Below are 13,592 nucleotides of genomic sequence, written 5' to 3' on the forward strand. Positions count from 1 at the left end.
CATAGCAATATCTCCCTGACGCCTGCTGTAAAACAACAGCATGTCACCTGAATAACCGCGAGACTTCCATACAAAATTACAACATGCCCAGATAATATTAAAAATTTTGGGCAATTTCGGCACATCAATGAGACATCGCTAAGACTTTGCTGCATCTTCTGCACGTTCACGGGACATCGCAACCTCAACTGAACATCCCTAGAATGCTTGGACATCAGAATGTCGACAGGACATCAATAGGGCTGCCACGCCTTCCGAATCTCCATAGGACATTCGTTCTTAAGACTTCCATACAACAGCGCAACATGCAGAGAACACTCAAAAGATTTTGTCAGGCATGTTCCGAACATCCCCGAGTCATCAATAGAGCATTGCAACATCCTCTGCATGTTAACTGGGCTCTCATCGGATACTGCGAAGTCAACAAAACATCCCCAGAACATTCGGACATACAACCGTCAATGAAACATGAATAGGGCTGCAATGTCTTTTGAATGTCCAGAGGATATCCACGAATGACAGCAACATCCCTGGCAGCGATACTGCTTCAGCCACAATGAACATCCCCCTTGGAGCTCTCAAACAGTCACAGGAGTCCACAGTAAGCCCAGAAGCCACACTCACGTGAAACACGTCCCACTGCCTTGTTCTTTGCACTCCAGCAGACAAAGATGTAGTACGCCGGTATACCGCTGATGAGGATGACTAGCCCCATGCCTGTCTCCACGGGACTGGCGTACAGGGGCATGAACGTGAGGAATGCGCACATGACGAGGAAGACCAGCGGGAAGACCAAGGGCACCTTGATGGGACGATGCATGCGGGGACGCTTGTAGCGCAGCCACAGCATGCCCAGGATTGAGACTCCCACCCACAGCCACTGGTTGAAGCTAAGGTAGTTGATGAGGACGAAGATGTCGCTCGTGCAGAACATCAGCAGGGCCACACCACACTACAAGTGCAAAGACGTGGGACGGATTAAAAGTATGTTAATTGTTTTGCTCGAATGAGAGGAAGACAGAAGATGTACAAGCAAATTCATAAATGTTTACGGTATAGACGCTTTACACACGCGCCAGATTGAGCCGCCATTGCCGACCTTCTCTTGTCTTACCGAGATGCCGAGCCACTAAAGCGGGCGTTGACGAGCCTCCACAGAGGCCTATGCTGGGGAGAAGGGCACTGTAGCACTTAAAAGGCCAATAACCTGTCCTGCTGTGGCAATGGTGAAGTGAAGCGAACGAAATAAGAGGAAACAAAAATTGAAGGTCGGTTGTGGCGGCGTCCATGCACAGCTGCCTGAAAGCGTCTATTTATGACCAGACCTGGCAGCCAATGTTAAGGAACTCCACACACGTTAGGCAGTTCAAATAGGTCAAAGACTGTAGGGTGTGGGACAGATCAAAAGCATTAAGTTTTAATCATTCTGCATGAACATAATGGAGGTAGAGGAGAAAAGAGCAGGTGCACTGAAGATTATAGTAGGACGACATGGTAAGAAACAATGAGAAACCATTCACACTTTGGGGTAGTTCAAATAGGTCGAACACTGCAGAAAAATATATAAACTTGGGCGAGTTAGTACTGCATACAAGAAATACACTGTTTCCAATATGCATCTCGTTGCAATATCCATATTTTTTGGTGTACAACTGGCAGTTGTTTTCCAAAATTTCTGCTGGAGTGTGTTAGAGAACAATGTGCTGCGGCTTAAGTATGTTTTTGCCATAGGTGATGTGCCTTTCTTTTTCATAGAGTGGTTGTCTGCCCTCGTCTTTCGTGTTTATATTTCTTCAAATTGATGTAAGGCTCTGTGCTTCTGTACCCCTCTGTGTTTCTAAATGTCACCCCAAAAAATAGCGCCAAAACATATGTGTCTATATCTGCCAACAAAGAAGGTGCCCCCCTTTGTTGATCAAAAGCACAAAAAAAACAGTAAGCCGAAATGAAAAAATGCAAGCCAAAAACGCTTTCTCACAATGTTACATACCGATAATAGAAGAGGGGGCGTCGGTGTGAGCTTCTCAGCATTGATCATGCCGAAGATCATGGGAAGGTGCCCTTCCAATGCTCCGATGAAGAAAAGCCTGGAAATCAGAGATCAGAGAAATGTCAGTCAGAAGAAAAGCAAACTGTGGTCCTGAAACAAAATTCTTGGAAAACTAATGTGAAATTCGCTCCGAGATGACGGCAATGTTCCCTTTCAAGTTGTCCAGAAGTTGTAAAAACCAGCAAAAGATATATAGTGAATGTAAGGGTGCAAACAAGCTGGTATAGATTGAACATGACGTAAACCCCGAGATTGCAGGAAAAATACTGTACGAGCACTAAAAGGTCTCGAACACAGCTGAATTTTTATTTGCGAAAAGTGCTCACACAGGCACCATGAGAAAAATAAAAAGTTTTTTTCGTTTTTCTTTGTTAAGGTGCCAATATAATCACTTTTCAGAAATAGAAATTCAGCTGCATTCGAGATCTTTTAGTGTTCTTGTCAATTTTTTGCCTGCAGTCTCGAGGTCTATGTAATGTTTAATAGATACGCCTCTCTACAGATATACCATTGGTGCACAAGATTTGCACAAAAGCACAAATAATTTAGGAAAGAAGTAAAAAAAAGTTGGTCGCCACAAGCGGCCTGTAACTTCGCCACACACAACCAGATGTGGTAATTTAGCGGTTGGAAGAATGTCTAGAGGCAGCTTTTGAGTCAAGGAGATGGCAACGTTCGCTAAACGGTAAAACTGACTTTCAGTGTTCATGATTAATATCCTTAAAGTACAGCTCTGGAGCACTTCAGCCACCACAACCTCAGATTCATTCAAGATAAAAGTGAGCTCTTAATGCAATAGCTATATCTAAGATTTTTAAAAAAATATTTCGTTAAATTCAGTTTTTTTTTTTGTTAACAAGAAGTGTAAATACAAACTATCTAAATGAAGATAGAGATGTCAACAAAACATGTTTCTTGATAAAAAAAACATGACTATACTGGGTGATTCAAGGAGAAGCCAGGCTCTTTAAATCGACCGCAACATTCGGTTTCTTAACCTATCGCGCTACGACTTTGTGCAGCGTTGCCCACAGATGGTGCTTTGTATTTTTTGTAAAATTTGCAAAGAGCGAACTTACCTGAGGAAAAAGTAAAGAAGGAAAAAGGCTTAACTCTTATGGAAACGCAGCGAAGCCACCGGTCTTCAAACAATATGGCGCCGTTTCGCACGGGAGACAAGAGATGGCTCAACGAACGCCGCCAACGCAGAGCTCCGCGCCAACGAACGAGCATATGGCGCCGAGAGCCGGCGTCTTTAGCGGACAATCTTTTCAACCCAAAAGCGGTGCGCGTTCGCAGGCAGCGACAGTCGAAGAAACAAAAACAGGCGCGGTAACGACAAGGAACTGCAGTTCCTTATCTGCTAAAGACGCCGGCTCTCGGCGTCGTATGCTCGTTCGTTGGCAGCAGTTGGTGTCGCGACCGCTTGCGCCATCTTTTGTCTCCCGTGCAAAACGGCGCCGTGTTGTTTGAAGACCGGTGGCTCCGCTGCGTTTCCATAGGAGCTAAGCCTTTTTCTTTCTTTACTTTTTCCTCAAGTAAGTTCGCTCTTTGCAAATTTTACAAAAAAAAAAAATGCACCATCTGTAGGCAACACTGCACAAAGTCGTAGCGCAATAGGTTAAGAAACCAAATTTTGCAGTCGACTTAAAGAGCCTGGCCTCTCCTTGAATCACCCTGTAGGTATGTCAACAAGAACATTTTAGTGTGAAAAAAGACACACCTGGCTATCGTGAACATAATTCCGTTCAGTCCACCAAAGGTCGAAAGGCTGACGAACACGGGCATGATCCAGGCAACCACACCAATTGTTCGCTGTGCAAAGGTCTGCAAAAGAATAAAAGAACAAAAACCTCAGGGAATCATCACAAATAAGCAATGTTTCCCAGCGACAAGGGAAAGAGAAATCGGCTTATGGTACAGTTAGTATGAATTAACAGCTTGTTAATAGGGACACCTCCTTTCCCCCCAGAAATCATCCATAATGTGAGTCATACGAGACAAACATGTAGATAATATACCCGATTGGTCCCCAAAAACGTCTATATAGCGGGTATCCTTACTTAAACACTTAACCAGACATACTTAACCAGACTTGACTTTAACAGCTTTGCTCATAATGAACAGCCGTAAGAACAAACACGGGGAAACGGAGCCATCGAACTATGATTAGGGCAGATTTTAAGTGATGAGTACTATTAAATTCTACTTAAACAAAATGCAGTCACACAACCCTCATTTTCATAAAGTCTGGAGTGTTGGCAAGAAACAAAAACGAGGCAACATTCTTGGGTAGCTCGAAAAGTATGGCACAATACACAGCGCGTTGCCTCCTCCCCTCGAATGTTCCTGTTTAATGGTAGGAGTGACAGACTTAACTATGTGGGAGCCATGCAGCATTCGAAAATCTAGACATATTAAAACAAACAGTCTTTCCGAGTCTATGGGCGATGTACACTTTTGGGTGTCTGATGTCGGCGCACCACCGTAATCGTGGCAGGCAACAGCGCGACAGACAACGTCATCGGGCGGAAGTCAAGGGACCACAGACAAGGACGTCGTAAGCGCACTCGTTAGAGACACCTTTTGGGCACCGTACCTTGACTAACGGAGGCAGCGAAGCGCACGCCCCAACTAAACTCAAAACAGAAAGATGTGTACCACAGCAACTGCCGGTGATGACAACATTTCCTGCGGGGAGACCACCGTGAAGTAGGCCACATTGGCCAGGACGTAAAACAGCGTCACCAGCGTGATGCCGATGTAGATGGCCCTCGGTAGGTTCCTGAAAGATGTCAGTAAGGTTAGACACCGTCACCAAGAGCATGAGAAAGGCAAAGAGGTGCCTCAGGCACCGCCTTTGGCGAGAGCTTCCTACTTTCAATAACCCTTTGGCATCTCGTTGGGAGCCGGGCATTCCAAAGAGACGCGCTGCCCTTCTTACTATGTCAATGACTACAATCCGAAAGTTAAAGCTTCGGACATAAGTAGGAATTGGATGTAAACGTCCCGGATATGGCCCAAGATTTTATGACTAAGTTTTGTGAACAAGGTTTTGTGACAACAATCCCGTCGTGTATGGAATGCTGCAATACCACAGCATATCTAACGTGTGACATATGCAGAAAATAATACAGTCGAGTCTCGTTAATTCAAACTCTCTTAATTCAAACTTGCAGATAATTCAAACTAACATGTAGGTCCCATCCTATGCAAATCTATGGGAAGAAACTCATGCTAAATCAAACTCTGCTTTATTGAAACAAATTTTCGGTCCCCCTCGAGTTTGAATTAACGAGATTTGACTGTATTACAATTCAATCTGACGTCTCCGTCGGGAATGTGAAACACCGAACGACTGCAACCCCGTGTTTCCTTTATTTCTGTGGAACGTTTCTGCTTTACAGTCATGTGAGGAATAGCAAATTTTAGAAACATCTATTAGACGAAATCTTCAGCGATTTGAACAAATTTTGGACGTTTCTTTAACTCTGAATAACTGAGAGTTTGTTGAGACTAAAATCTTTAGTAACTGAATCTACAAGCTTATTGGTGAAAATTACCTTGTATTTTGGCTACTCCAAAATCAGCCTAGAGCTTTCTGTTGTTCTACTTCGGTAAATGATCAACTGACATGTCTTTTTTCTGTTACTTAAATAGCAGTTAAGTCAGCTGGCAGTACTACCCTCAACAACTGCGTGTATTGCGGCAGGAGAGCACATTTTTATTTATTATTTCAGACATCCAGTCATGGTCGCTAAAGGCCTACACCAGTACAAACTCTGTATAGCAAAAAAGGTACAGCCACCGGATTTACTTTTCGCCAAAGAGACCGGCCAGTCTGACACAGTTTTCCCTATTTTTTTTTATTTGCACGCGGATAACAGCGCAATTGGATTCTGTTAGTCTTTTTATCTAGCACAGTAATACACGATATCTGGCATACCAAAATCTGCACATCTGCGCTTGAAATTTCCAAAATGACGCGATTTTACACAGAGTTTGTACGCCAGCCGGATGCTAGGTACTGCCCACTCGGCGGAGCAGACGACATGCGGGTGAGAGGGGGAGGGTATTTTTTCTCTTTTTACCCTCTCTGCTATGACCCTAATGGAACGGTCTATATTTGGCGGGGAAGAATTATGTCACATGACTTCATGACACGTGACCTATAGACTTTTCACCCTCTGTCGCGTGGATGCTGCCACGTTGAAACCACGTGACGCGGCCGCCATCAGTTTGCTACAACCCCCCGCTCTTCTCTCCCCTCCGCACCTTGGTGGATGCGTTGTCTTTGTGTTTTTTGTCGTCTTTCATTGTGTTTCTTCGCCTTACTCCGTAAAGTATAGTCCGATACTTTAGATTTATTACCTAATTGCATTACATCATTATGTGCACAACTTCTGCAGTTAATTTCGTAGCACATTTTTACTATTTTCAGCGTCGGCGTACGGAATACGTGTAGGCTTTTCCCACAAGTAAGCGACCCCTTATTGCTAGTATCCAGCGGCGCGACTACGCGTATAAGAACTTTCGTCCGAAGTCCGGGCGAGGCACCGAGCACCGAGGCCGCTCCCATGGATCATGTTACACAGAGCTGGCTGTTACCGGGCGGGGTCTCTGCAGAGCAGACTCTCTCAACCTACGGCACAGCATGCGTCTCGCTGCGCCGTAACGCCTGTGTGGCAACGGTAAACGAAAACCTCAGCCTGTGTGGCGAAAACCTCAGCCTTTGTGGCGACACCAGGGTTCGTACAGGATTCAGAGAAAGATATTCAAGGATATTTAAGGAATTTCAAGGCCCTGTGGGAGTATTTTCAAGGACCTAACTCGGTGCCACACATGACAGATTTCATCAAAGCACTCATGTCAAAAGATCGTAGGTATCATTTTTATTGCACTAAACAAAATGAAAAAAATATTTCTTGCAAACTTGTTTGCATTGCACTAAGCCAGAATAAAAATTGTTTCCAAAACCACTTGTGGTAACTTCAGGGGAGCTCCTGCAGCTTTTCCTGAATTTGTTGGCTGATGCTAAGCAGCTCCTCGGCCTTGCTTTCTGCAGTTTTCCTAAGACTATTTGATTTTACAATGTATGTGAGGTCATTTGCTTTTTCTGCATAGGCATCTGCTAAGGCTGTGAGATCAGCCATAGTCGCTTCAAGTTTCCTCTTTTTTGCTTTCATGGTGTCTATCTCTTCATCAATGCAGCGCTTTTTTGCCTGCTTCGCATCTTCACGCTGCTTCATTTTTTCTGCTTCCAAATATGCACTGTACTGCTGTCTCGCAGCTGACACAGCAGTCCTCAGTTATTTCGTAAGTGGGATGCTGAGGACACCACCTTCCTTTACCACTGCATTGCACACAATCCGTTGAGAGACGTAGGAAAGGTCCTTGAGATTCTCTACCGAAACCTGGCGGTTTACACTAAACCCTCGCTCCACAGTTGCCTGTCCATGGCTTAGGACAAGCAAGAGTTTAACTACTTTCCAGAGCTCTGCATACGATGGATTAAACTTCATGAGTTCAGAGAAATACTCATCTATCCTGTTCATGCTCTTTTCAAAGAGTCGCAGGTGATGTTTCTTTTCCTGCAAGAACTCGGTGTACTGTGCCAGTACCGTGTCTCGTTGGTGATCAGTCATTCTCCCTGCGGTGATGAGGACGTCCAACACTTTTCTAAAACCAGGAAGGCACTCATCTGGTCTTGCACACATCTGTCGTGGGATGTGACGACCTTCAGAGTCCACAACACTTCGGCATTTGTCACCAACTCGTGCGTCTTGCAAGCAGCGTTTATGTTTGGCAACTGCGATGGAGGCGGGACAGTGGATCGTTCACTTGTGCCTGGAGCCAGGTAATTGTGCACCGAGCTGTTGGCTGCGATCTTCATGATGCCGGCATGTTTAGCGCTCTTCATATGGCTCTTCAATGCCGATTCGCCCATGGCCGCGATATAGAAAGTTATTCCGCACGGCTTGCATCTTGCACGATGCTGATTTGTCGTATCTGGTGCCACCCAGTCCTTATATTCATCACTGCAGAGCCATGCACCTTGAAACTTGCTTTTGCCGGGCATTTTGCTACGACCGTCGACAAAACATGAGGCAATGGCGGAAACAGTGCCCGGATGAGATTGGATTCGGGTTTGCTCCAATGTGGCCAACCATCCAATGAATGTCGGCTAAATCTAAACAAATAGAGATAACTTGGACCAAAACGAAACAAAAACGATAAGCATAGTGAAGATAAACAATACATACCCGAATTTGTTCTTATAAATAGCCATTCACAGATTTTCAAGGCGTAGCCAAAAAAATCAAGAGCTTTCAAGGGCCTTGCAAACCAAATTTTCAAATTCAAGGGTTTTTAAGGTCTAGCAAAAAATCCAGGATTTTCAAGGGCCTTGAAAACTCAATTTTTAAATTCAAGGGTTTTCAAGGGTTTCCAGGACGTGTGCGCACCCTGGGCGACACGGAACCTCAGCATGTGTGGCGACAAAAGAACGGAACCGCAGCCTGTGTGGCGACACGGAACCTCCGCCAGTGTGGCGACAGAAGAAAAGAACCTCCGCCTGTGTGGGGCGACACGGAACTTCAGCCTGTGTGGCGACAAGGAACTTCAGCCTGTGTGGTGACAGAAGAACAGAACTCAGCCTGTGTGGCCACCCCAATTCGCACTATAAGTATTAAACCTCACTTTTATCTCCTTTTACCAATGTGAGTAGTCTCTTTCGACCTTTCCGATCTGGGCCAAGACGAAGAAAGATAACATACGTGTGAAGATGAAGCACGGGAATCAGCGTTCGCACTGAGGAAGATTGAATATGCACATGACTAAACAGCATGAGGGTTCAAAGGCCAATCACTTATGGCAACTCAAGATTGCTCACTAATAGCGGCAAAACATACCCAATAAGAATTAAGTCACGTGTTTAACTTGCATTTTATTTCATGTTAGGAATAATGGTGCGTCACCATTGGGCAATATGTCTGCTAATAATGTCACATCTACATGTATTCAACATTCTTGATAACTCTTCTAAATGTACACATTCACTTGATCAGTTCTTTTACTAGTTTAAAGACTAAAACATTGCTGAATCACATTTCTGGAGTCTTTCAAATTATTAAGTTTTTCCTGAAGAGCAACTCCGCTTTATTTTTATTTTTGCAAAAACAATGCAGTCCTTTTATAGTATCACCTAGGAAGACAACACGTCAAATATCACAACCTAGTTCTGTCTATATGTTTCTTCAATGATCCAGCAAATTTTGCAACGCGCCAAGTTGCCAAAGTCAGACGACTCTAGTGGGCCAATTGAGGTGCAACCATCAGCGTGGTCAAGGATATGGCGAGGTGTAGCCAACGTTGAGCTAAACATCATTCCCATCGCCTCTTTTTCTTTGTTTTTATTTCTCCGGGTCAGCGTAACAAGTGACGTCAACAACGTTTCCTCTTGTCGTTCAACGGTGCCTTTGTGATTGGCGTAAAGCGCTTGCGCAGCGTGCTTCTTGGGAGCCGTCAGGCCATCGCGCCGTTACCGCCGTTTCCATGTCACAACCGCCGTCATCGTCTCATCGTTTGTGATTTTTGTATCTCGAAGTTTCGTTCACACTACGTGCGTTGACTGATGCTGCAGTTGTGCTCGCGTCGTCGAGTGTCGTGGATGCCAAAATGTGGTGAAGAGTGTGGTGCAGACGACACTAGCACCAGTTTCAAACCTGTCCTCTTATCACGTAAGTCATGCTTTTGCTGGCCCGAGGACCGTTTTTGGTTTCGATTTATGCTCGTGTTAAAAGTATGACTTAACAATATGTAACCCATTTTTCACGAAGATAATGATGTAGTGCCTTTTATTAGTGCTTTTTGTTGTGAAATCAATCATTATCCTGAAAATTTTTGGAATTCAGAGGACTTGCCCTTTAACATAACCAGTTCGATTCAATCAATTTATTCCAATACCAAGGTTATGCAAGGTCAATATTGTGAAATTCTGTTAATGAGTACTTCAACAGGGACGATAATTCAAAAATTTCCTACTCGGCCTAGGTCGGACTGTCTCAATTTTCGCAAACACTTATTTTCTTTAAAAAAAAAGAACAGATTGATAAAATATTTATTTTAAAGATTCTTTGTTTAATTATTATTGACTCTTTTAGTCTGAGAAGTTAACAAAATGGTGGTGCCCACGAAAGCCAAACATAACCTGCGAGTTCATCTGTTCTTTTTGATTCAGCACAATGATAGTCAGGCTGTCTGACTGCTTCTTCACTATGCATTTATGTATTTGTCAATTCATTAGTTTATTTTTCTGGAAACTTCTGTCACCGGATACGGTAGCAGATGATGGTATCAACCCTGAGCTCATGGCTTCATACTTATCACAGCACCAAAAAAAAAAGTTTTATTAGCAAAACAACGCTCGACATACTTTATTTAAGACTACCTACACGACCTGAAAGTCTGTACCATTTGTTACGTCACACTCCTGGAAAGCATGCGGAAATTTGAATGTTGGTTTCAGCATCATCTTTTTACGGTTTTCCGAATTGCTATTTTGAATTTCGAGAAAATAAATAGCATACCGTAAAGGCTCAGGTCCGAGTATTCAGAAAATGTAATTTGTTTGGGTCGCTCAAAAAAATGGCCAGAGTACCCCTTTATAAGCAAAAACGACATAAAGCAGCAACACGGCAGCATTCACGTTGAAATTAAAACCAACCAAATTGAAGCAACCTAATGGCGACGAGTGTCAGCGCCTTCTACAGGCCGGTGGGGAAACTACTAAGATGAAAAGGTCTATACACAAATTCAGTTTCACCGCTAAACTTCGTGAAAAAATTGACATCACGCGACATGATGTCACATGATCTATACGCAAATTCAATTTCCCCGCTAGATTTAGTGGGAAAATTTGTCACGTGAATACATAAATTCAGTTTACCTGCTACATTTAACGGGAAAATTGACACATGAAAAGTGGAGTTAGCACCACTATCTCCAACTCTAACCCTGACTAACTCTAACTCACCCCTAACTGCACTAACTCCATTAAACACTTAGTTTAATACTGGTGGTGTAGCAGGACAATTCACAACACATTTTTTCATAATATAATATGCATATGTTATGCACCAAATAAAACAGTTATCTGACCTCAATTATTTTATTTGGTGAAGGATGTGTCAGTCTAAGATATTGCCTCTGATTTTCGAGCTACACATATAAAAAAAAAACATGCACATGCATAAATAGTAGGAAAAGTGTACCAGCTCGGCCATGGGCCAATCACAGCACAGGAGGGCAGGGCCAAACCCAAACCGACCAATCAAAGTGCAGGAGAGCGGGGCTTCTTCCCCCTCTCCTGTCACAGTGACCAATGACAGGCCACAATCATCAATGGTCACACCCACAGCGATCACCGACATAGATGGCCCTGCTCACAGGGCATTGGCCAGTGACCAATCGGAGCTCGTCGATGTCCCTGCCCCCGAGTCACGTACACGGTGTAGGTGTGCAGTCACGTCTGCGGCGCATGCCAGGCAGGTGGGAAAGGCACGTAGCCGGGGGGGCAGTCAATCACAGCGGATGTCATCACTATGTGTTGACAACCCCTGTCATCACTATGTGTTGACAACCCCTGTCATCACGTCATGACAACCCGGTGACATCACCACGTGATGTCGCCAGGTTCGAGCTGCATCCGACAGAGGGCGCTAGGTGCTATGAAATTTGAATGGCGTTGCAGGAAAGCGGATTTGCGGGACGTCATTGCTGCGGTTAAGTGACGAAGGTCATGTAAAATTTGAATCACCGCGTTAAATGTTTTATTCGTTAAAAAAGATTCTGCGTCGACTGGGAATCAACCCCGATACCTCGTCCGCTGTAGCCTAGCACTCTACTAATTGAGCTACCAGCACAATGCTTCCTCTAAATCTTAACCCACGCTGGTTATCCGTATGTTGACCGCATGTGCAATTCAGATCACGTGTTAAAGCTGCCTTGCCACTTGGCTTTTGTAAACTGGTTTAAAATAAAAGTGAAATATCAATATAGCTTTCGGTCCCGTAAATCTTACCCATCATTTTTGTTAAATTTTATTATGACATCGCGCTTGGAATTAAGTTCGGAAAACATGCTTTTTGTGTTTTCCAAGATGCGTGCAGGACTTTTCATAAAGTGGATCACTGGTTGTTAATGAAAAGTTGCATGTTTTGAATATTGATCCTTATGTTTTTTTCCAGATTGGCAACTACCTTTGTGATGAAAAGCCACATGCGATTTTGAATGGTCATTTGTCAAGTACTGTAACCATTACATCCAAAGTCCCACAGGGCTGAATCTTTGGTCCTCTTCTTTTTTTGATCTATATAAATAATATTTGTTTAAATATTTCTTTGTGTTTTAAACTATTCGTTGAGGATGTTGTTCTATACAGGACAATTAACGATGATGATTATTTTAAATTTCAATTAGACATAAATCGAGTGTCAAACTGGCATAGTGACTGGGGCTTGAAACGTAATGTAGGTATACCTAGAATGGTAATGTTTTCGAGAAAACGAAAAGTTACAGAAGACATGTGCTACTTATTAAAAACAAACCCATCCAAACAACTAATTCAATTCTTTATCTCAGCATTACTTTTCAAGTGACCTATCATGGGACAATCATCAGTGCAATAACAAAAAAAGAAAGCAGCATCTTGGGGTTCTTGTGAGGAATTACCAGCGCTGCCCTTCAGAACTAAAAAATGGTTTGTGTCTTTCTTTTGTCCGTTCAGTCCTTGAATATGCAAGCAAAGTCTGGGACCCCTCAAAAAATTTATCTCTGATAAACTAGAACAGATACAAAGTTGCTGCACAAGATTTGTCCTAAATAATTATATGTTCAAGGCAAGTGTCACAAATCTGAAATCCCAATTGAAATGAAAACTGCACAAGAAGCCGGACCCAAGGCTAAAGTTTTCTACTAATTTTATAATGGTGTACGCTGTATTGCTGGAGATAACTATATTCAAAGTCCGTTTTACGTGTCAGAAAGAGTAGAAGAAAAATGTGTTCTCTGGTGCAGCTGCAACGGAGGCCTTAGTGCACCAAGAACAAGGTGCACCTTTATGACGATGTTCAAGTATCCTTTAGTAAGCATTGCTTATTTCGGGTTACAAACATTCGTTTTTTAAAGGCATTGTAAAAGCTTAATGCTTTCTAAAAATTTGAAAAGCTTGGGCGTATGACACTGGAAATTCATCACCAATTAAAACTACAATACAAAATGGTACGTGTTCGTTTAAAAAGGTGGGGAAAAAGGTGCAACGTTGCTTAAAAAACTGTGGTCAGACAAATAGAATGTAAACCATGCTTAGGGGGATCTGTGGCCGAGTGAACTAACGCACACAAGCTCGAAGCATGCGGAGCGAAAGCTCGCACCGCAAAGCCCGGGGATCCTGGGTTCAATCTCGCTAATTTGCTAACATCTGATGGCAAAAGCTTCAACCCGCTAAATTTGGGCATCATCTGACAGTTTCTTAGCACCAGCT

At 43.4% G+C, this 13,592-nt stretch overlaps 1 protein-coding gene across 1 annotated transcript in view; it reads right to left on the bottom strand.

Moving 5' to 3' along the window:
* Window positions 1-13,592, bottom strand: part of LOC121834991 (large neutral amino acids transporter small subunit 2-like) — a 66,388-nt gene that overhangs the window by 4,758 nt on the left and 48,038 nt on the right. Inside the window, exons 5-8 of the mRNA XM_042288811.1 lie at window positions 4,712-4,835; window positions 3,774-3,877; window positions 1,991-2,087; window positions 625-952 (exon numbers count right to left, since the gene is read on the bottom strand). Of these exons, the coding sequence (XP_042144745.1) occupies window positions 625-952; window positions 1,991-2,087; window positions 3,774-3,877; window positions 4,712-4,835 (653 nt within the window). The remainder of the gene's footprint in view (window positions 1-624; window positions 953-1,990; window positions 2,088-3,773; window positions 3,878-4,711; window positions 4,836-13,592) is intronic.

This window comes from Ixodes scapularis, unplaced genomic scaffold (assembly GCF_016920785.2).
Source record: "Ixodes scapularis isolate PalLabHiFi unplaced genomic scaffold, ASM1692078v2 PGA_scaffold11__112_contigs__length_91849675, whole genome shotgun sequence".
Lineage (NCBI taxonomy): Eukaryota > Metazoa > Arthropoda > Arachnida > Ixodida > Ixodidae > Ixodes > Ixodes scapularis.